Consider the following 22,485-nt stretch of genomic DNA (forward strand, 5'->3'; position numbering starts at 1 on the left):
TCCTGCACAGTTGCGGGAAGGCTGTAGCGCGGAGCAGCCCGAGCAGCGCCGGCGTCGTGGGCGGGGTCCCGGCTCCCGAGTGCAGCCGGGATGGCCTTGCCGAGGGCGGAGCTTGGCTTGGGGCCAAGTGGGAGGGGGCGGGCCGGGGCGGGGCCTGGTGGCTGCGCGGCGCTGCTGGGTGCTCCGAGGCGACCCGGCCGCCGGCCGCTCCTCGGTGCGCTGTTCCGCACTTGCTGCCCTCGCCCGGCCCCAGGCGCCGCTGCCATGCGGCTGGCGCTGCTCTGGGCCCTGGGGCTCCTGGGCGCGGGCAGCCCTCTGCCTTCCTGGCCGCTCCCAAATATAGGTGAGTCCTCGGCCTGTAGTGGGTCGGGGGGGCGGACTGGGAGGGAGGTGCAGGAAAGTCAGAAGGCATTAGGGTAATGGGGCCGGACGGAGACCCTGGGAGAGCCCAGCCAGAGCGCGGCCCGACCTGGTCCGTTGTCCTGGGCCTAGGGCCCAGTGATTTGGCGATGGAGTGGAGAGGGAAGGAGAGGGGATGCCGGCGCCCCCTTCCTCCTGCCTGGTCATCCTCTGCGCGGTCCCTGCGGACACTTTCAGGCTCAGGTACCAGGTACTGAGGGGCCTGTCCAGCGCCACTTCAAGATCGTAGTGAGAGGGTAGCTGCTCCCCAGGGCTGGCATCTTCGCTGCTCTGGGGCCTAGCTTACCGTTCCACCCGGTGCCAGGGCGCAGAGCGGGCATGGCTTGTAGGGTTTAGTGAAGAGGATTCTCTCTAGCCTGTATTCCAGGCCTGGGGCCGCCAGGCACTCCTCACCCTGGTGCTGTTGCCACCAGTGCCTGGCCGAGCGGGAGGGGCCCGAGAGGAGCCAGGAGAAGGGAGAATTGGCCAGGAAAGAGGCTGGGACACCAACTCCTCCTTGGAACTTTCACTTCCCGCTGCTGTCTTGGGCCGGGACCGAGAGGGCAGGCGCGGGTGGAGTGTCCGGAGGAGAGAGGGCCATTGTGTGTTGGGGGGGTGTGGGGGTGCTCGGGGAGGAAGCAGAGGCTGTAGGCAGCGGGTGTGCCTGACTGGGCATGAGGGTGTTTAGGGAGGTGGGGGTGTTTGCACTGCTTACCCAGAAATGGGCGTTCCTGGCATCTCCGATGTGAGCGAAGGGGAGGGTGAGCGGGCACCCGGCCACAAGGCTTAGCTCAGTCTCCAGAGGGGGCGTTCCTGAAGTGGGGGGAGAGTGATTGGGAGGGAGTGGGAACAGGGGAGGGTCCCTGTGAGAACCTGGGATTGGCCGGAAGGGGACAAGGAGGGCCACAGGCTGAGCAAGCCGAAAGTCTTTCTTGGGGACTTGTGAATGGGTGGGTGGAAAGCCATAAATTAGAGAGACACCCCCTCCATCCAGTATTTTCCTTTAAGTCTCAGCATGCAATGAGGAGGCCCCTCAGGTGTCTAAGGGCCTTGACTGGCTGGGAGCTGGTGGGTCTGAGGGCACCTGCCACCCCCAGCCATGCTGTCGATTTCCTCAGTACTGTCTTCGGGTGTCCTGGGACCTGCAGGTGGCACCGAGGAGCAGCAGGCAATGTCAGAGAAGGCCCCGAGGGGGCCCTTGGAGCCCCAGGTCCTTCAGGACGATCTCCCGATTAGCCTCAAAAAGGTGCTTCAGGTGAACTCCCACACCCCTCTAATAAATAAATGAATCCACACACGCCCCTGCATAGTCAGGTGTCTCAAGGCCAAAGTTTGGCTGAGGAGCTGGTGGGTAGAGCTCGCTGTAGTGGGTCTATCCCAGGCCCAGCTGCCTCTCCCACCACACCCCAGCACCTGGCTTCACTTATCTCCCTCTCCCTCTGCACGCACATCTGTCTGCCTCAGCCCCACCCAACCCATCCATCTCCACTGGGGAAATTGTGAAGCCAAACTTGCTTTCTTCATCTCATGTTGTCGGTTTTTTCAGTGGGGGGATTTGGAAAGAGTCAGGACCTTACCAAACCACCCCCCAACCCCATTATAAAGCTGAGTCAGAGGAAGGGCTGGGGCTTGTGCTGGGTCCTACATGGTGCTTCCTCTCTGGGCAGGAAGCCGAGAAGGGGCGGCTCAGATACCTTCCTTGACCTCCCCACACAACCCCCCAGAACAATGCCGCAGGCCAGGCAGGGCTTCCTGGCCCTTCCCCTGGGATCCCCCCACCAGTGATCTAATCGCTGGTGCTCTTCTGAGGGCCTTAGGTTTTCTGGTTAGAGAGGCTGGGAGTTGTGGGCAGGTCTAGGGAGGTGACCTGCCCTCTGGTGCCCACAGACCAGTCTGCCTGAGCCCCTGAGGATCAAGTTGGAGCTGGACGGTGACAGTCATATCCTGGAGCTGCTACAGAATAGGTAATAGTGATGGTGGCAACAACAGTGACCACAAGGCCAACAACTTGTATAGCATTTATTATGTGCCAGGTGCTAAGTGCTTGTGCTCATTTAATCCTCATAACAACCCTGTAAGGGAGATACTACCATGTATTATTGTCCTTATTTTATACATGAGGAAGTCAAGGCACAGAGAGATTAAATAACTTGCCCCAGGTCACACAGCTAGTATGTGGTGAAAACCAGATTGGAATTCAAATAAACAGAGTCAGTGGCCCACCCAGTATACTTTGCTGACCTGGTGTCAGGGAGTGGAAAAGTTGGCTGGGGGGTGTTCCCTGGTCCCCAGCCCCACCACCACCTTCAGGCCTCTGCTTGTCAATGCACGACCTGGGAAGTGGCTTGAGCACTGCGTTCTTTTCCTTCACTCCACAGGGAGTTGGTCCCAGGCCGCCCAACCCTGGTGTGGTACCAGCCCGATGGCACTCGGGTGGTCAGTGAAGGACACACTCTGGTGAGTCAGGGCCTCTTGTGCCGTTTTTGGCTTAGGGGAAAGAGGAAGGGAGTAACTGGAAGATGAGAAGACACTGCCTATTTTTACTGTCAAGCTAGACTCCTCGGTTCCAGTCCTGGTCTGCTCTCTGAGACAACACTAATGTTGTTCCTGTGCTGCAGGAGAACTGCTGCTACCAGGGAAGAGTGCAGGGATATGCAGCCTCCTGGGTGTCCGTCTGCACCTGCTCTGGGCTCAGGTATACTGGGCGGATTTGATGACAGTAGAGAAAGTAAGGAGACCCAGGCATGGAGCTGTAATGTTTTCTAACTTCCTTTCTTTTTTCTTAGAGGCTTGGTGGTCCTGTCCCCAGAGAGAAGCTATACGCTGGAGCAGGGGCCTGGGGACGTTCAGGGTCCTCCCATTATTTCCCGAATCCAAGATCTCCACCTGCCAGGCCACACCTGTGTCCTGAGCTGGCGGGAACCTGTACACACTCAGACTCCACCAGAGCACCCCCTGGGACAGCGCCACATTCGCCGGGTGAGGATGAATGGCAGGGGAGTGGGCTTCACTTGTCCTGAGCGCTGACCCCCAGACACTCAGAGCTATGTGTTCACAGTAACAACAGCTCCTGCGAATGGAGCACTTTCCACATGTTGGGAACTTTGTGAACATTAGCTCGTGTACTCCTCCCATACCTAGGAGGTAGGTGCTATCAATAGCTCTATTTTAAAATGAAGAAACCTTACAAAAAGTATACAGGCATGGTGGCTTGTGCCTGTAGTTCCAGCCACTCAGGAGGCCGAAGTGGAAGAATCGCCTGAGCCCAGAAGGCGGAGGTTGCAGTGAGTCGAAATCGAGCCACTACACACCAGCCTGGGTGACAGAGTGAGACCTCATCTCAAAAAATAAAATAGGCCAGGCGCGGTGGCTCAAGCCTGTAATCCCAGCACTTTGGGAGGCCGAGACGGGCGGATCACGAGGTCAGGAGATCAAGACCATCCTGGCTAACACGGTGAAACCCCGTCTCTACTAAAAATACAAAAAACTAGCCAGGCGAGGTGGCGGGCGCCTGTAGTCCCAGCTACTCGGGAGGCTGAGGCAGGAGAATGGCGTAAACCCAGGAGGCGGAGCTTGCAGTGAGCTGAGATCTGGCCACTGCACTCCAGCCTGGGCGACAGAGCGAGACTCCGCCTCAAAAAAAAAAAAAATAAAATAAAATAAAATAAAATAAAATAAAGTGAAAATAAAATAAAATATATAAAATATAAAATCTAGCTGAGACAGGTTAGGTGGTTTGCCCGAGGCCATACAACTAATAAATGGCCTATCCATATTAGTTGTATTTGGCTCAAACGCTTCATCTGTCTTATGATCCCATTTGCAGAGAGCTCTCACTTGGTTATAGATAATACATAGTTACCAGTGATAAATCAATATAAACCCAATTTCCTAATCTGTAAAATGAAGATAATAAAACTACTTGCTGCAGAGAGTTGCTGGGAAGATTAAATGAGTCAATATAGATGTGAAGTGCTTAAAACTGTGCCAGGCATATGGTAAGTGACAAGAGTTGATATTGGGATTTTTTCAAATTATTATTATTATTATTATTTGAGATGGAGTCTCGCTCTGTCACCCAGGCTGGAGTGCAGTGGCTTGATCTCGGCTCACTGCAAGCTCCACCTCCCAGGTTCACGCTATTCTCCTGCCTCAGCCTCCCGAGTAGCTGGGACTACAGGCGCCCGCTACTACGCCCGGCTAATTTTTTGTATTTTTTAGTAGAGACAGGGTTTCACCATGCTAGCCAGGATGGTCTCGATATCCTGACCTCGTGATCCGCCCACCTTAGCCTCCCAAAGTGCTGGGATTACAGGCATGAGCCACGGCGCCAGGCTAAATTATTATTTTTTAAAAATTTGAAAAAAAACCCACTGAGTTTGGAGCCAGAAAAGCAGGGGTCTACTCCGACCTTCATTATCTACTTCCTGGTCCTCCTTGGCAAGTTCCTGGGCCCTCTGGCCCTCAGTGGCTCATCTGTAAAATGGGCTCTTCACCCTCCTGTTTCACCCACAGAGTAGGAGTGGCTGCCTCTTGGTCAGCCCTGCACAGCTGTTGGCTGCGAGCGGCAGGTTTGCCTGATACTTCTTTTTGTCCATAGTGGAGGCGGGATGTGGTAACAGAGACCAAGACTGTGGAGCTGGTGATTGTGGCTGATCACTCGGAGGTGAGCCGGCTGGCCCCTGCGCATCCTCCTCCCCCCACACTGCCCTGCCGCCTTTCATGTCACCTCTCTTGGCCTACAGGTCCAGAAATACCAGGACTTCCAGCACCTGCTGAACCGCACACTGGAAGTGGCCCTCTTGCTGGACACAGTGAGTGCTGGACAGGGCAGCCCCCACCCCAGGCCCCTGACCATGACAGCCCCTCTTCTGAGCCCCAGCTCTCTTTCAGTTCTTCCGGCCTCTGAATGTACGAGTGGCACTAGTGGGCCTGGAGGCCTGGACCCAGCGTGACCTGGTGGAGATCAGCCCAAACCCGGCTGTCACCCTTGAAAACTTCCTCCACTGGCGCAGGGCACATTTGCTGCCTCGATTACCTCACGACAGTGCCCAGCTGGTGACGTAAGGCCCAGACCCAGCCAGAGAGGCCAGTCCTGTCCTGGCCAAATTCACACCCCTTCAGCACTTGCCTCAGCCCCTGAAGCTCTGACCACCGTGGCTTCTGGCCCTGAACTTTGGCCTCTCTGTCCCACAGTGGTACTTCATTCTCTGGGCCTATGGTGGGCATGGCCATTCAGAACTCCATCTGTTCTCCTGACTTCTCAGGAGGTGTGAACATGGTGAGTTATTTCCAGGTCTCCTCCTCATTCCCAATTCAGTTCCTCCCAAGTGTGGAGGCATTTATTCACAGAAATCCCCCTACAAAGTTGCCCAACCCCAAAGCTATGGGTATAGAGGGTGGAGATGCGTGATGTGGCCTTTGCAGTCAGGGAGCCCTCGCTTGTGGTCAGCTCGTCACAGTGTACACAGTCATCCCCTGTGCAGTCTTCCCATTTCTTGGAGGGTAGGAGGCAGCTGAGGCCCAAAGAACAGAGGTGATCTCCAAGGGCCCACAGTGAGGCAGGGGGACAGAGCTGAGCTAGAGCCCAGGTTTCTGCCATCCAGGCCTGGGTTCTGCTACTTTAGAAGCAATTCAGGAGGGAAGCAGTGCCTGCTGAGTGCCCGTGAGGTCAGACATGGAGGGAACAGAAGCAGAGAGGGTGGTCTGGGCATTGTGGTGGAGGCAGGCTGGGACTGGACCTGCGGTACCCCTCCCCAACGACAGGACCACTCCACCAGCATCCTGGGAGTCGCCTCCTCCATAGCCCATGAGTTGGGCCACAGCCTGGGCCTGGACCATGATTTGCCCGGGAATAGCTGCCCCTGTCCAGGTCCAGCCCCAGCCAAGACCTGCATCATGGAGGCCTCCACAGAGTGAGTAGCTGCAGGATGGAGAGAGGCGGTGGGGCAAGGGGCAGGGAGAGGCCCCCAGCCCCAACCTTCCTTGCCACACTCCCCAGCTTCCTGCCAGGCCTGAACTTCAGCAACTGCAGCCGACAGGCCCTGGAGAAAGCCCTCCTGGATGGAATGGGCAGCTGCCTCTTTGAACGGCTGCCTAGCCTGCCTCCTATGGCTGCTTTCTGTGGAAATATGTTTGTGGAGCCGGGCGAGCAGTGTGACTGTGGCTTCCCAGATGTGAGCCCCTTTCCCAAAGCCTCGCCCCACTCACTTCTGTGCCTTCACCCTGGTCATTAGCCCTCTCCTAGCCTCCTGAGCTCCTCTTGGGTTCTGAAGGGACTTCCCACCCCTCTCCTACTCGCCGTGTCTGTGGGGACAGCATGTGGGTTGTTCGTCTCTAGCCCTTGCTTGCTGTGTAGTTCTGGGCATCCTTCTGGTCTTGGCCTGTGGGAGGAGGAGGGATTGGAGGGAGGCTCACAGGCCCCACCTGCTCTGATGCCTGGCCCCCGTGCTCCTGCCCACAGGACTGCGCCGATCCCTGCTGTGATTCCTCAACCTGCCAGCTGAGGCCAGGGGCACAGTGTGCCTCCGACGGACCCTGTTGTCAAAATTGCCAGGTGGGTAGAGACTAGACTGGCCACCCAGAGCTCACCTGCCGGGGCCAAGGTGGAAAGGGTCATTCTGACCCCCTAGCTGGATTTGCCCAGTGCCCACACTGATGCTCATCCACCCTCGACAGCTACGCCCGTCTGGCTGGCAGTGTCGTCCTACCAGAGGGGATTGTGACTTGCCTGAATTCTGCCCAGGAGACAGCTCCCAGTGTCCCCCTGATATCAGCCTAGGGGACGGCGAGCCCTGCGCTGGTGGGCAAGCTGTGTGCATGCATGGGCGTTGTGCCTCCTATGCCCAGCAGTGCCAGTCACTTTGGGGACCTGGAGCCCAGCCCGCTGCACCACTTTGCCTCCAGACAGCCAATACTCGGGGAAATGCCTTTGGGAGCTGTGGGCGCAACCCCAGTGGCGGCTACGTGTCCTGTACCCCTAGGTAAGTGAGGAAACCTGGCTCCTCCTTTGGGTTTCTGGGAGTCTTGGCCCTGCTTCTACTAACCTGTGTGCCCTTCCCCCTTCCCCCTTCCCCCAGAGATGCCATTTGTGGGCAACTCCAGTGCCAGACAGGTAGGACCCAGCCTCTGCTGGGCTCCATCCAGGATCTACTCTGGGAGACAATAGATGTGAATGGGACTGAGCTGAACTGCAGCTGGGTGCACCTGGACCTGGGCAGTGATGTGGCCCAGCCCCTCCTGACTCTGCCTGGCACAGCCTGTGGCCCTGGCCTGGTGAGCAGCCTGGGTGGGCAAGACCAGGTGTGAGAAGGGACATTTGGACCACAGTGAAGTGCCCAGACTTCACCGTTCACCAACGTCAAAGGCAGGGACTCCAAGGGAAGTCAGTTTCTTACTTCAGATGGAGCAAAGCCTATCAACCCACTACGCGCTGGTTTCCCCATATGTAAACGCAGGGTGTGACCTCAACCTTGTTGGCCTCCCAGTCCCATTAAAACTCTGTGGGAATCTGATCCAGGCTTTTCTCTCCCTGGGTCAGGTGTGCATAGACCATCGATGCCAGCGTGTGGATCTCCTGGGGGCACAGGAATGTCGAAGCAAATGCCATGGACATGGGGTGAGCTGGGATGGGTGAAGTGGAAGGGGAGCAGAGAGCCTCTAGAGAGGAAAAGGATGCTGGGCTTTGGAAACAGACATATCTGGGTTCTAATCCTTGCTCTACTACTTCCTAGTTGTGTGACCTCAGGCTGGTTACTAACTTTGCTGAGCTCAGTTTCCCCACCTATCAAATGGCTATAATAATAGTATCCCCATCCAAGGCACATGAGGTGAGTATGAAAGCATCTAGCACAGGCTGGGCACGGTGGCTCACACCTATAATCACAGTTTTGTTTGTTTGTTTTGTTTTGAGACAGAGTCTTGCTCTGTTGCCTAGGCTGGAGTGCACTGGCGTGAACTCGGCTCACTGCAACCTCCGCCTCCCAGGCTCAATTGTTTCTCCTGCCTCAGCCTCCCTACTAGCTGGGATTACAGGCACCCGCCACCACGCCCAGCTAATTTTTTTATTTTCAGTAGAGATGGGTTTCACCATGTTGGCCAGGCTAATCTCAAACTTCTGACCTCAAGTGATCCGCCCGCCTTGGCCTCCCAAAGTGCTGGGATTACAGGGGTGAGCCACTGTACCCAGCCAAATCACAGTACTTTGGGAGGCCAAGGCAGGAGGATCACTTGAGGCCAGGAGTTCAAAACCAGCCTGGTCAACATAGTGAGACCTCGTCTCTATCAAGGAAAAATTTAAAAATTAGGCCTGCTGGTGCACACCTGTGCTCCCAGCTACTTGGGAGGCCAAGGCAGGAGGATTGCTTTAGCCCAGGAGTTCGGGGCTGCAGTGAGCCATAATTGCACCACTGCACTCCAGCCTGGGCAACAGAGTGAGACTCCATCTTACTTGCTGTCTAAAATAAAATAAAACAAAACAAAACAAACACAAAGAAAGCAAGCATGTACCACAGTGCCCAGCACACAGAAGGTGCTCAGTAAGTGTTAGTTTGATCTAATTTGCTCTGGTGTGGATAAAGACCCTCCAGGCTCTCTCTACACATCATACCCAGCACAACCCCCAGTTGTAGAAATGTGAGATCTTGAAAAGCTAGAGATAAGGAAATAGTTCCAGAGTGCAGCATTCCTCATTGCTCACCTTATACCTCCTAGGTCTGTGACAGCAACAGGCACTGCTACTGTGAGGAGGGCTGGGCACCCCCTGACTGCACCACTCAGCTCAAAGGTGGCATGGGGTTGGGGGACAGGGGCAGCTGGGAGGGCAAAGTGGTTCATGCTTTATCTTTCCCCCTCGGCCCTCTCTTTCTGACTCCCCTTTGCTGCTGGTTCCCTGAGTCTGCCCTTTGACCCCTTCACTCTCCCTGATCACTTGACTTCACTCCCTGCCCCCTGCGCCTTCATGGCTCTAGAGTTCTTAGCCCTGCCCTCCTTTAAACCTGACTTCCGCCCACAGCAACCAGCTCCCTGACCACAGGGCTGCTCCTCAGCCTCCTGGTGTTATTGGTCCTGGTGATGCTTGGTGCCAGCTACTGGTACCGTGCCCGCCTGCATCAGCGACTCTGCCAGCTCAAGGGACCCACCTGCCAGTACAGGTATGAGCATCACCTCCCTGCTACCACTTCCTTTTTTTTTTTTTTTTTTTGAGACCGACTCTGGCTCTGTCGCCCAGGCTGGAGTGCAGTGGCCGGATCTCAGCTCACTGCAAGCTCCACCTCCCGGGTTCACGCCATTCTCCTGCCTCAGCCTCCCGAGTAGCTGGGACTACAGGCGCCCGCCACGTCACCCAGCTAGTTTTTTGTATTTTTTTTAGTAGAGACGGGGTTTCACCGTGTTAGCCAGGATGGTCTCGATCTCTTGACCTCGTGATCCGCCCATCTCGGCCTCCCAAAGTGCTGGGATTACAGGCTTGAGCCACCGCGCCCGGCCTACCACTTCCTTTAACTGGGGACAGTGCTGAAGGCTGCCTCACCTCTGCAGCCCCTGCAACCTGGTTCTGAGCCCCAAGCCCCTTGGACCTTAAACTTGCTGACTGCCATACCCCACACTTCCCTTCCCTATATGCACCCACAGCTTTTTACCTCACAGCTGTGCCCCTGTGGGGTGGCTGGAGTGCTAGGGCCATTTCTCCCCAGGAGCTCCTGTGCTGGATAAGTGGGGTCTTCCCTCAAGCTAATAAATAACGCCCCCACGGGCCCCACCACAGTTTTCCCTATACCACACATAAGTGCCTGCAAAGAAAGGGTTAACCCCACTCAAGGATGGCATAAGGTAGAGAACAGGGTCTGAGGCTGGGCCCTCTCCCTTCTTGCCTTTCCTCATGCATAGGGCAGCCCAGTCTGGTCCCCCTGAACGGCCAGGACCTCCGCAGAGGGCCCTGCTGGCACGAGGCACTAAGGTGAGTCCCAGATGCCAGAGGAAGGGGACTCCACCTTGGCTGGGCATCCAGCTTGGACCCTGGGGGGTGCACATTAAAGGCTCCAGACTCAGAGAAAGGCTAGCACTGCCCAAGAGTCAGTCGAAGGAGTCAGGGCCAGCCCTGCCCTGCCTTCCCCTCCCCTGGCTACAGGCAGAGAAGCTGAGTCCAGAAGAGTGGGGAGGGCAGCCAGCTGGAGCAGGGGCTGCTGGGCTCCATCCACTGGCCAAGAGGTGGCTTTGAGAGGTGGGTCTATCCGTGCCCCCAGCAGTGACCCCAGGAGGGCACAAGGGCAGTGGTGCTCAGAATGGCCTTCCGTGGGCCCAGGTCACCATGTTAGAAGGGCTGGTGAGCACCCCCGCCCTGAGCCCTCTGCTTGGATGATGGGAGTGTGTGCACACCTCCTCCCCACTTGCTCCCCACCTGCATGCACCTGCATAACTGCATGCACAGCACCCACTGCCCTGGGCCCCTGCCAGCCCTCCCTGGGCACTGACCCTTCTCTGCCCACTCTGTCTCTCTGCTTCCTCTTCCCCCTCTGTGCCCATCTGCCCCTCCTGCCCTCTCAGCAGGCTAGTGCTCTCGGCTTCCCGGCCCCCCCTTCCAGGCCGCTGCCGCCTGACCCTGTGCCCAAGAGACTCCAGGTAAATCTGGGCCAGGGCCCGCCCTGAGCCAAGGCAGGTGGGAGGCTTGGTACCCAACTGCAGTTCTCATCCCTGCTCCCTGCCAGTGGTGCTCTTCATTAGGTGATCGGGGTGCCCCTCAGCCTTCAGACACTCTGAGCCCCAGAAGCAGCAAAGGGTGAGCCTCCTGCCTTGGTTTCTACCACCATCTGGTGGTCAGTGGCGGGACTGCAGTCGGCCAGGGACTCCGCGGTTGACCTACACCTTCCTCCCCTGAGACATCAGCTGGCATGCCTCCAAACCCTCTGCGCATGCCCTCATTCTCTCCTGCCCCCTGGCTGACTTTGCATGTTGACTTGAACCCCTCTGGGGAATCTCTATGCATGTCCACAGCCCCTGGTTATGCTCTCACAGCCACTGCCCCTCTCTCTGTTCAGGCTGAGCTGGCTGACCGACCCAATCCCCCTACCCGCCCTCTGCCCGCTGACCCGATGGTGAGAAGCCCGAAGGTAACGGTGGGGGGAGAGAAGGGCACGGCCTCTCCCCCCATCTAGGGCTGTGGTGCTGGTAGCCATGACGGTGGTGGCCGTGGCGAGATGCCCCCCTCAGTGCATGAGGGCACATATCCAGGTGGTGCCTTTAATGGTGACAGGTTTGTTTGCAGACAAGGGTGACCGATGGTGCTGCCCCCAAGCTGGTGTTCCCCAGCACCAGTGCGTTGGGGGTGGGCAACAAGACACCCCCCGAACCTAAGCCGGCCTCCTGCCTTCTCTCCCTCAGTCTCAGGGGCCAGCCAAGCCCCCACCCCCAAGGAAGCCACTGCCTGCCGACCCCCAGGGCCGGTGCCCATCCGGTGACCTGCCAGGCCCAGGAGCTGGAATCCCGCCCCTAGCGCTACCCTCCAGGTAGGAGGAGCCCTGGGGATGGGTGGGCGGGGCGAGTGACCTGGGGGAAGGGGGTCTCTGACCCTTTTTTCTCGGCTTCCCGCACTCCAGACCAGCGCCACCGCCTCCGACAGTGTCCTCGCTCTACCTCTGACCTCTCTGGAGGTTCCGCTGCCTCCAAACCGGACTTAGGACTTCAAGAGGGGGGCGTGCTCTCTGGAGTCCCCTACCATGACTGAAGGCGCCAGAGGCTGGACGCGGTGTCTTAAGGCTCCGGGCACCGCCACGCGCTGTCAAGCAGCACTCTAGGGACCGGCGGCGTAGTTGCAGTTGGGGTTTGGGGAGGGGCTGGGGGTTGGAAGGGGTTGAGGGAGGTCCGCACAGCCTGTCTCTGCTCAGCTGCAATAAACGTGACATCTTGGGAGCGTTACGCAGTTTGTCTGCTTCTAGAAGCCGGGTCGCTCCTGCTGCGGTTCCAGGTCTGGCCGCCAGGAGACGCTGCTGCCTCAGATGAGGGCGGGCTGTGTGGGGCGGGAGTACCAGAATGGGTCGGCGTGTGTCCCCGGGATGCTCGCGGCTTCCCTCTGCCCAGACTGGGATGGCTTTCGGCGCAATCTGTCAAGCCGTTGGACCTGCCGTCCCGACTCTGACCACTGGCTGGGAAAAGTGGATCTGGCTGGTGTTCTCAGAGCCCAGGAGCCAGGGCGGAGCGGGGCGGCGGCTGCTCCCACGATCCCAAGGCGGCGCACCTGCCTCCTCCCCCTCCGCCACCGCCGCCACCTGAGGGATCCGGAACAAAGGTGCTTTGTACAGGCTACAACCACCTCATTACTTCGTCTTCGGGACTGGGGCCGCGTGGGCCCCCAGCCCGGATCGAAGGTGTGGAGCGGCAAGGGACAGACGCCAATCCCAAAGTGAGCATCTAGCGCGCCACCTAAGGCTTTTTAGGGAAGGTGGTCCCAGAAGCTGTGTTGTCCCTTCCGCTTGCACTATCCCTAGATTTGCAAAGAAAACGGGGCAGTGTATGAAGGTGGTTGGATAGGCTAAGGTTATGTACCCTTATTTAAAATCTTCCAAACTTCTAATAAGGCAGTCTACCCAGGACTAAAGCAGACACGAAAGGGATAACCTCCCTAAAAATATTGCTGTTGGAATACGTCCTTCTTCCCCGTCCCCTCGCAGTGAGGTGCAGCCTCAGCAGAAGCTTTGGCGAACCCGGCGTGCGCTGCGGTGCACAGAGGGTTAACTGGAGTTGGCGCTGGATGGAGAGGAGGAGACGCGCTCCCATTGGCGGAAAGTTATCCAGGGCGGGGTCTGTGAATCTCCGCACCCCACCCCCCTTTCCACAACCCCCCTCTTCACTTTGTACCTTTCTCGCCTCGACTGTGAAGCGGGCCGGGACCTGCCAGGCCAGACCAAACCGGACCTCGGGGGCGATGCGGCTGCTGCCCCTGCTGCGGACTGTCCTCTGGGCCGCGTTCCTCGGCTCCCCTCTGCGCGGGGGCTCCAGTGTCCGCCACGTCGTCTACTGGAACTCCAGTAACCCCAGGTAGCCGGGCCGAACCGGGCGAGCGCCTAGCCAAGTCTGCGCGCTCCCGGGCTTTGCGCGCGCCCGCCACCCGCTCTGTGCGCGGCGCCGCCTGAAGCTGGCCGCGCGTCGGGGCTCCTTTGTTTGAGCCGGCGGGGAAGGGGGGAAGGGGGAGGGGCGAGGCGCGCCCTGGGTCTCCCCACAGCCCGCATGTGTTGGGGGGCAGGCAGAAGACCCCAGCCCCGAGGGTTGTCTAGGGGGTCTTGGAGCATGGACCTGGGGGGGCCTTTGCCCGCACTCCGGGCTCCGCCCCCCTCGCTGCTCTCCTGGCATCCCCAGCCTCCCGCCGGCCGGAGCTGGGGCTGGCGAACTTGAGATCAAGGGAGGGGGCTTTACTCTTGTGAAAGTGCGTGGGTTACTCTCCTGCCCGCTGGGTCTCACCTCTGGCTCTTGCTCTGTTTCCTGATCTCATTTACTATCTCTGCTTTCATCTCTGTCTTTATTGGTCCTTCTGTTTCTTTCCAGTGTCAGCCCTGCCCTTCTAGCTGAATCACCTCTGGGCAAGTCTCGTGACCCTCCTAACCTCATTTATCTCACCTGTATAATGGGCTAATAATACCTAGTACCCTGGGAAGTCCGGCGGGGTAAGTGAGGTCATGTATGTGAAAGAAGCTCAGGCTGTACAGATATAAACTATTATTTCTTTCTCTCTCCTGAGCTGCCTGCCTTTGAACCTCAGTATATTTTACTGTTTCCAACCCCTTCCCCAAGTCTCCATGTCTCTTCTGTTTCCCAGCTGTTTTTCTTTCTGATTTTCTACTTGAGACAATCTATAACTCTATTCATTTCTTCACTTACTAACACTTATTTATTAAACACATACTGTGTGTGCCCAGCTCTGTGATAGGTTGCAGGGGATTAACTATATAGATGAGAAGATCAAGACCCTGCCCTCTGGGATTCCACAGACTCTGGAGAACAGGCGCAGGCAGCAGAGCCTGCGTAAAGACAGGTCATTACAATACCAAGTGATAAGAGCTTTTGTTGTCCTTGGACTCTGAATTCCTCTATCTCTGTCACAGACCAATGCTTCTGAATCGCTTGGAGGACCTGTTAAAAATTCAGGTTTCTCACTCCCCAATCTTAAGGTTTCTGGTTCATTCATTCAATCCACAAATATTTATTGAACACTATCTTGTGCTGGGCACTTTTCCAGGCACGGGGAATGCAGTAGAACAAAACTTACCAAGGCCCTGTCCTTGCTCAGCTTGCGTTCTAGTAAGCCTGGACTGGCTAAACCCAGGAATCTTCATTTCAAATCAGAACTGATACAGGTGGGCCTTGGACCACCCATTGGAGGCTTTTCCTACGTCACGCTTCGCTGTGTTTGTGGTATGGGGGGTGGTTCATGCAGCATTCGGTACTGTGGGGAGCAGCCTGTTCCAGCCCTTCCCACCTGTGCTGGCTTCCCCAGGCAGCTCCCAAGAGGTGGGGAAGGGAGTGCTGAGAAGACTGAAGACTGGGTAGTATGTGGACTCCCCCCATGCCTGGCACTTGCTCCTCCTGGCCAAAAAAGGGAGGCACCTAGCACCCACTCCCTCATTCTTTTTTTTTTTTTTTTTTTTGTTAATTTTTAGAATTTAGAGACAGGGTCTTGCTCTGTCACCCAGGCTGCAGTGCGGTAACAGCTTGCTACAGGAACTCATGGACTCAAAGGATCCTCCCGCCTCAGCCTCCCAAGCAGCTGGGACTACAGGATTGCACCACCACACATGGCCTTTATTTATTTATTTATGGTAGAGACAGTCTCACCATGTTGCCCAGGCTGGTCTTGAACTCCTGGCCTCAAGCAGTCCTCCCACCTCGGCCTCCCAAAGTACTGGGATTCAGATACTAGCCACCACACCTGGCCTCCCTCATTCTTTTTTTACCATGACATTCTTTTCACCCTTGGGTTGAAGTCTAAAGGACAGTGTTCCTCACTTTATATCTGTGTTTGAGGAGACCTTTCCCAACCCCCGTCTCCTCCTCTGTATCTGCAGCTGCACTGTGTGCAACTGTACTTCCTGCCTCTGCCCAGCTTCTTCACAGCATCCATCCACCTGACATTGATCAAGCCTGGTGCTGTACCACGTTGAGTGTTGGGCACTGGGGCTAGAGAGGTGTGTGGCACCTCCACCCTGAAAGATAGGGTGTGGTGACCCTCTTTCTGGCATCTAAGCTGTGTGGTTATGGGCACTGCAGGTCTTAGCCTCTCGGAACCTGTGAATCAATCATCTCATCCATTTCTTGCACTCTTTTTGTCTCTCAAGAGTTGTCAGTCTGGGGACCTTGGGTCTTCCTGAGCTTCTCCGTCGCTCATGGGTGGAGAAGAGGCTGTGAGGGGCCTCTGAGAAGGGGTGTCTCTGGCCTCCATGGCCATGGTGTGGTGCCCTCCCCTCCTCAGCCCACCCCTGTCTTATGCCTGCAGGCTGCTTCGAGGAGACGCCGTGGTGGAGCTGGGCCTCAACGATTACCTAGACATTGTCTGCCCCCACTATGAAGGCCCAGGGCCCCCTGAGGGCCCCGAGACGTTTGCTTTATACATGGTGGACTGGCCAGGCTATGAGTCCTGCCAGGCAGAGGGCCCCCGGGCCTTCAAGCGCTGGGTGTGCTCCCTGCCCTTCGGCCACGTCCAATTCTCAGAGAAGATTCAGCGCTTCACACCCTTCTCCCTCGGTTTTGAGTTCTTACCTGGAGAGACTTACTACTACATCTGTGAGTGGCCAAGAGCACACTGGATACCTCTTGGGAAGGGTAGGGAGGGGGAAGGAGAGACCTGGGAAGAGGAGGAGCTGGGTCTCTAATGTACACTGGGTTGGGGCCTGGGCTGAACTCAGGACTGGGGAGGGAAATGTCTAGTAAGGCAAAAGTAGGAGGAGCTAGGAAAGGGGGCCAGGGAGAGAGAGGCCTGGATGGGGCCTGATACATGGGTGTGGCCCCAAAGTAAGGAAACGCTTTCCCGGGACCTGGAGAGAAGAAAAGCTGGGAGGGTCTGAAAGAGTTTGAGGCATACAAAGGGGTGACTCCTTGTGCTAACTTCTTCCCAATTTCCCACTACCCAGCGGTGCCCACCCCAGAGAGTTCTGGCCAGTGCTTGAGGCTCCAGGTGTCTGTCTGCTGCAAGGAGAGGAGTAAGTGGGTTGGGGGCATGGACCCTACTGGCTAATGTGGGGCCTTGGGAAGGAGGGAAGGAGTGAGAAGAATCTAGGAGCATCAGACTCCAGGGGTCCTGGTGAAGTTTCAAGCTGTGCTCTCTTCTCCCCATTTAGCCTTGTGGGAGCTTCTACTGCACCATCCTCTCCCCACTTCTGTTGTGTTTTGTTTTGAGACGGAGTCTCTCTCTGTCGCCCAGGCTGGAGTGCAGTGGCGCAATCTTGGCTTACTGCAAGCTCTGCCTCCTGGGTTCATGCCATTCTCCTGCCTCACCCTCCTGAGTAGCTGGGACTACAGGCACCCGCCACCATGCACGGCTAATTTTTTGTATTTTTAGTAGAGACGGGGTTTCACTGTGTTAGCCAGGATGGTCTCAATCTCCTGACCTCATGATCTGCCCGCCTCAATCTCCTGACCTCATGATCTGCCCGCCTCGGCCTCCCAAAGTGCTGGGATTACAGGCGTGAGCCACCGCCCCCAGCTCTCCCACTTCTTTTTTAAGAGACAGTGTCTTGCTGTGTTGCCCAGGCTGGAATGCAGTGGCACAATCATACTTCACCGCAGCCTCAAACTCCTGGGTTCAAACGATTCTCCTGCCTCAGCTTCCCGAGTAGCTGGGATTACAGGCGCCCGCCGCCACAACTCACAGCTGGCTAAATTATTTTTTATTTTTTGTAGAGATAGGAGCTCACTGTGTTGCCCAGGCTGGTCTTGAACTCCTGACCTCAAGAGATCTCCTGCCTCCCAAAGCACTGGGATTACAGGCGTGAGCCACCATGTCTTGTGTGGCCTCACTGCACACTTTTTTTTTTTTTTTTTTTTTTGAGACAGAGTCTCGCTCTGGCTCTGTCGCCCATGGCTGGAGTACAGTGGTGCGATCTCAGCTTACTGCAACCTCACCCTCTGGGTGCAAGCAATTCTCCTGCCTCAGTCCGCCGAGTAGCTAGGACTACAGGCGTGCGCCACCCAGCTATTTTTTTTTTTTTTTAGTAGAGGCAGAGTTTCACTATGTTGGCCAGGCTGGTCTCAAACTCCTGGCCTCAAGTCATCCGCTCGCCTCAGCCTTCCGAAGTGCTGGGATTACAGGCATGAGCCATCACACCCGACCTACTGTACACTTTTTTAAGCTGGGCCAAGAGAATGGGGTGTCCAGGGGCAAGGCCCTTCAAGGCCTTAGCTGAGTTGGTTGTCTCTATTGGCAATTTTGAGGAGGCTTGGAAGTTGGGGCTTAGAAAGGATGAGGTCGTAGATCATGGGAAGGGATTGGCTGGTTTGGGAGACCCTGGAGGATGGTAAAGGAGGGAACTGCTAATGGGAAGGGGAGGAAAGAGGCTGGTAAAGTGGGAGGACTGATCAGTGCTACCCCCTCCCCCTCACAGAGTCTGAGTCAGCCCATCCTGTTGGGAGCCCTGGAGAGAGTGGCACATCAGGGTGGCGAAGGGGGGACACTCCCAGCCCCCTCTGTCTCTTGCTATTACTGCTGCTGCTGATTCTTCGTCTTCTGCGAATTCTGTGAACCAAGCAGACCTTCCCTCTCACCCCAAGGAGCCAGAGCCCTCCCAAGATCCCCTGAAGGAGGGGGATCCTTGCTGCCTGCACTGGGGGTACCCATTCAGACCGACAAGATGGAGCATTGATGGGGGAGATCAGAGGGTCTGAGGTGACCCTTGCAGGTGCCTGTCCCCTCATCACAGGCTAAAGAAGAGCAGCAGACAGCCCTGGACACTCTGAAGCAGAGGCAAGACAAACATAGGTGCTTTGCAGGCTGCTCTGAGGGTCTCAGCCCATCCCCCAGGAAGACTGGGATTTGTTACGATCAAATCCTCAAGCCAGCTGGGGGCCAAGGCTGAAGACCTGGGGACAGGTGGATTGCTGGACCAGGGCAAAGAAGCAGCCCTGCCATCTGTGCCCTGTGGGCCTCTTCCCTGGGGCAGCACCTTGCCCTCCCCACGGGGTCACCCACTTGTCTTCTGTGAAGACGGACTCTTCATGAGGTTGAATTTCATGCCAGTTTGTATTTTTATAAGTATCTAGACCAAACCTTCAATAAACCACCCATCTTTTTGTTGCTCTCCCCAACCTACTGCCCTCAGGCCCCTTCCCTGATAGCAGGACTCCCTGTGGCCTGTACTCTTCAGCTTAGCTTGGCCTGACCTCCATGCCAGCTGTGCTCAGGCCATCCATGCCAGGCCTCAGTGGGCACCCCTCTGGGCAATGTGGGTGGGTGCCAGCAGCAGCTGTGGAGCTTGGCACCCTCTCTCACCTCCCCAACCGGCTTCCTGTGCTGAGGAGGGGCAGATGCTCCTGACAGCCCATCCGCTTGGGGCCCTGCCCAAGTCCTGGTAGCACCAAGCCGGGTGCCCAGCAAAAGCAAGAGGTAGTATTAATAGAAAGACAGCATCTGGGTTTCAGAATGCCTGGGTCCCTGAGAGTTGGTCATCCCTCCCCCTCCCCAAGGGCACTCTGGGCGGTGCCTGGCCTAGAACTGGGAAGGTGGGGTCAGATCAAAGCCTCCTTCCCCAGCGGCCTCTTTGTTCCTAGCTTTTATAAGGAGGAGGAGGTGGGGCTGAGGAGGGAGGGCCCCCTCTGCTCTCAGCCCACACTGTCTCTTCCACCTCTGGTAGGCGAGGCTATGATCCCCACAAGGCGAAGTGGGGCCCTCTTTCTGAATGGTGTCCTGGATGGTGCCTGGGTAAGGGGCGCCCCTTCCCCTGCAGCTGTACTTTACCCGCCTCGGTGCCCCGCAGCCTCCACCGGCACGGTGCCAGCCCGCCTGGCACCGAGCCAGCGATCGATAGGTGGATGTTGTGCTGATTAGCTCGGCCCGGCTGCGGCAGCGAGAGGCAGCGTGTGAACACGGTTAGGGGGGCGGGGGGGAGACGGCGGTGGCGGGAGGGAGGGCGCTAGGGGTCCAGAGACCGACACAGAGGTGCTAGGGTTTGCGAACCCCTCCCCCACCCCTTTGCACACCTAGGTCAGATCCCGGGCTCTCTCGGAGCGGGCGGGGGCCCTCTCCCCCACCACCATGCACCGATTTCGGCTGCCATCGTTCATGTTAATTCTATTGCTCTGGCTGAGGCCTTGGGTGGAGGGCAACACTGCGGGCAGAGCAGACTCCAGTCAGTCCCTTCCCCCATTCGAGGCCACCTTTCAGAAAACGCCTCTTGTAGGTAGGTGCATGTATCAGGGCCTTCACCCCAAACCTTGATCTTTAGCGAGGGCGAGGGTCTGGGGCTCGAAGGAGAGGGTGTAGTCGGCTGAAGGAGAAGCTATGGGCTAGGTCTTCAGGTCCTGGGTTCAAGTTCCATCTTTACAGTCATCCAGGAGGGTGTCTATACGTTGCTATGGAAACCGGCTTACTGCTACCTCCGCCCCTCCCAAGTGAAGCCATAGGCTGAGTAGACTGGGAGCGACTGGTTAGCAGCCCTTGCCCTGGATTGAGAACTGTGGGGGTCTCACCCGGCTCCCAGCGTCCCCAGACCACCCCTCTTTTCGCGGAACCAGGCGGGCGCGCTCGCTCCCGCGGCTGGGGCTGGCGCGCGGATGCGCGGCTGATAAGAACGCATGTGCGAAAGAGACGCGGGGCCCAGTCAGCTTTCCCCGCACTCAGACGCACGCCCTAAATGTCGGGCGCTCCCACTTGACGCGGACACACGCCCCTGCCGGCCGCCAAGCCCCTTGCAGGTGCAAGGGCGGATGCCTCAGCTACCGCGGGAGCCTGGCTGAGGAGGTGGTGGGGGCTGGGGGAGTCATAAGCTTAGGCCCGCCCAACCACAGGCGCTCAGGCCAAGCCGGCCTTCCCTACACACACTTTGCTCATAGCATGCGCGGGCGGCTGATTCAGTCCCGGGGCGCGTCCCCATGGAAAGCCAGGGCCGAGTCCACTCATGGGGCCGAGACGGACTGCAGGCGCTGGGAGGTCTTCCCCACGAGAAGCCCTCGAGGCGTGTTCCAGGGCGCGGTTCCAGGAGGCTGGGCAGGCCTGAAAGTTTTGGGGCGTAACCGATCTCCCCTAAACTCAGTAGCGCTAGGCGGCTCAGGGTGGGGCCCTCAATTTACTGGGCCTGCCCTAGTCTCTCCCAAATAGATGCGAAAACTCCACTCATCTTTACCTCGCCCTATCTCCCTGTTTGAGAGCCTGAGAGTCTCTGCGACCGGGAATCCTGCTCCACACTTTCTGGGGTTGCAAATCTCCCTTTTCTTCTCCAGATTCAACCCTGAAGTTTTGTTCTTTTTGTGTCACCTCCCCCCTTTTTCTTCTTCCCTTTTATTAGTTCCTTCTTTTCTTTATTTTTCATTCATTCAGCACATTGTGAGCTTCCGGCGCGCCTTTCAGTAGGCCAGACGCTAGCTGGGGTCGTCGGGGGATCCCCAGCGGTGACGCAATTGAAAAGGGTGCACTCCGGTTTCCAAATAGCCAATAGAATCCCGGGGCCTGGGCCATGAGGTCATCAGCGGTGATGCCCATTGGTTCAGGTCTGGAAGTGGGGGAGGGGTCCCCATAGCAACCGACGGTGCGTCCGAGTGCAACCTGGAGAGTAATGTTTGCCTGAGCTGCTGTGGCAGCTTGGGATGGGGTGGGGAAGCTGGGGTGGAGCTCAGCTTCCCAGGTCCTGCAGCCCTAGCCCAAGCAAGCTCATCTCTCTTGAGATCCTTTTTCTCTCTCAAAGTAATGGTCAGCACCACTTAACGCAGAAAGATTAGGAAGAGATTGGTTATTGGCGACAGCATTGGGGTACTGGGTGCAGAGCTGCTGCCACCAGGAATGTCAGTACTGAGATCCTGTGTTAATCTGCATATCGTCTGCATCTCATTTGCATTCTCTTCATTTAAGGTCAAATTGGGCAGACATCTCCACATCCCCAGCCCTGTCGCCTGTTTCTGGAATCTATCCCTGAGTGGCTCTGTAATCTGTCCCTCAGTTCTCCACCTTCATACCACACCTCTCCTCGCGTTCTCCAGTGTCTGTTGGGGATGGATGGGGCAAAGCCAGCTACAGAAGAAAGGATAAGGAGTTTGTTCTCCCTCTGAATGTTTGGTGACAGATGGAGAGTGCTGGTCTATACTGCTTGGAGACTAAATTGGCAAAGCCAGTGGTGGGGGGAGGTGCCCCGGCTGCGTGGAGGGTCTCCAGGGCCAAATCACCCACATGCCTGGTGGGGTGCTGGAACTAGGGATGCCTGGTTCCAGCAAGGGGCAGGCCCGCCCACCTGTCTGGTGCCAAGGCAGCTTCCTTCCTCCAATTAAACACTAATGAGGTGTCATTAACCCTTACCTTGCCTGCCAACCCTCTGGTCAAACGCAAATTCGTGGTCTCACACTGCGGGAAGGGGAGGAAAGGAGGGCTTCTGGAGAGCTGAGTGGTGGTGAGGGGACCAAGAGAAAAGAAGGCAGGGTCAGAGGCCTGAGTAGCATGCATGGTTATCCTCTGCAAGCTTCTGAAGGATCCTAGAAATGGATGTCCCACTGTCAGAAGGCATTTATTCTTTTGTTCCTTGATTCAACAATTATTAAGCACCTCACCTACTCCTACTAAGTAAATACTAGGCTGCATACTAGATGCTGGGGATACACACTTGCATAAGACAATCGCTTCCCTTAAGGGATCTTCAGATTACCCAAGGAGACAGACTCGCCAATGAGTAATTATAATGCGAAGTGAAAATGCTAATATAGAGCTATATACAAAGTGTTATGGGAACACGGGGAAAACGGGTCGTCAGAGAAGGCTTTGATTTTGAAGGACAAAGTTTATGGCAGAGAGGGGATGTGTAGAATAATGTCTGTGAGTTTGACACAACATGGGTCTATGTTTGGATGTGTTTTCAGGACTGCTGGTGTCTGCCTTCCCAGAGCGGCATGTTTTGCATCCGTATGTATGTG

General features: G+C 56.8%; 2 protein-coding genes across 11 annotated transcripts; both read left to right on the forward strand.

Moving 5' to 3' along the window:
- Positions 1 to 151: 151 nt before the first annotated feature.
- Positions 152 to 12,309, forward strand: ADAM15 (ADAM metallopeptidase domain 15). Of its 9 annotated transcripts, none has more exons than XM_021924497.2 (23): positions 152 to 343; positions 1,548 to 1,654; positions 2,287 to 2,363; positions 2,778 to 2,856; positions 3,018 to 3,094; positions 3,186 to 3,378; positions 5,000 to 5,065; positions 5,145 to 5,213; positions 5,293 to 5,462; positions 5,596 to 5,680; positions 6,166 to 6,314; positions 6,401 to 6,575; positions 6,863 to 6,955; positions 7,078 to 7,382; positions 7,479 to 7,674; positions 7,940 to 8,017; positions 9,112 to 9,184; positions 9,413 to 9,551; positions 10,285 to 10,354; positions 10,942 to 11,016; positions 11,433 to 11,504; positions 11,776 to 11,900; positions 11,991 to 12,309. In XM_021924497.2, the coding sequence occupies exons 1-23, from the start codon at positions 265 to 267 to the stop codon at positions 12,031 to 12,033; spliced, it is 2,595 nt and encodes an 864-aa protein (XP_021780189.1). In that variant the 5' UTR covers positions 152 to 264; the 3' UTR covers positions 12,034 to 12,309. The 9 variants fall into 9 exon arrangements, with proteins under 9 accessions (XP_021780189.1, XP_021780191.1, XP_021780195.1 ...); XM_021924499.2 differs by having other exon boundaries at positions 10,945 to 11,016; XM_021924503.2 differs by lacking the exon at positions 11,433 to 11,504.
- Positions 12,310 to 12,393: 84 nt separating this feature from the next.
- EFNA4 (ephrin A4) lies at positions 12,394 to 18,681 on the forward strand. 2 transcript variants are annotated; one of them, XM_009182472.2, is made up of 5 exons: positions 12,394 to 12,793; positions 13,062 to 13,428; positions 15,878 to 16,164; positions 16,512 to 16,580; positions 17,982 to 18,681. In XM_009182472.2, coding segments are annotated over exons 1-5 (861 nt in total). In that variant the 5' UTR covers positions 12,394 to 12,792; the 3' UTR covers positions 18,119 to 18,681. The 2 variants fall into 2 exon arrangements, with proteins under 2 accessions (XP_009180736.1, XP_003892804.2); XM_003892755.3 differs by having other exon boundaries at positions 12,394 to 13,428.
- Positions 18,682 to 22,485: the final 3,804 nt, after the last annotated feature.

Source organism: Papio anubis, chromosome 1, assembly GCF_008728515.1.
Source record: "Papio anubis isolate 15944 chromosome 1, Panubis1.0, whole genome shotgun sequence".
Lineage (NCBI taxonomy): Eukaryota > Metazoa > Chordata > Mammalia > Primates > Cercopithecidae > Papio > Papio anubis.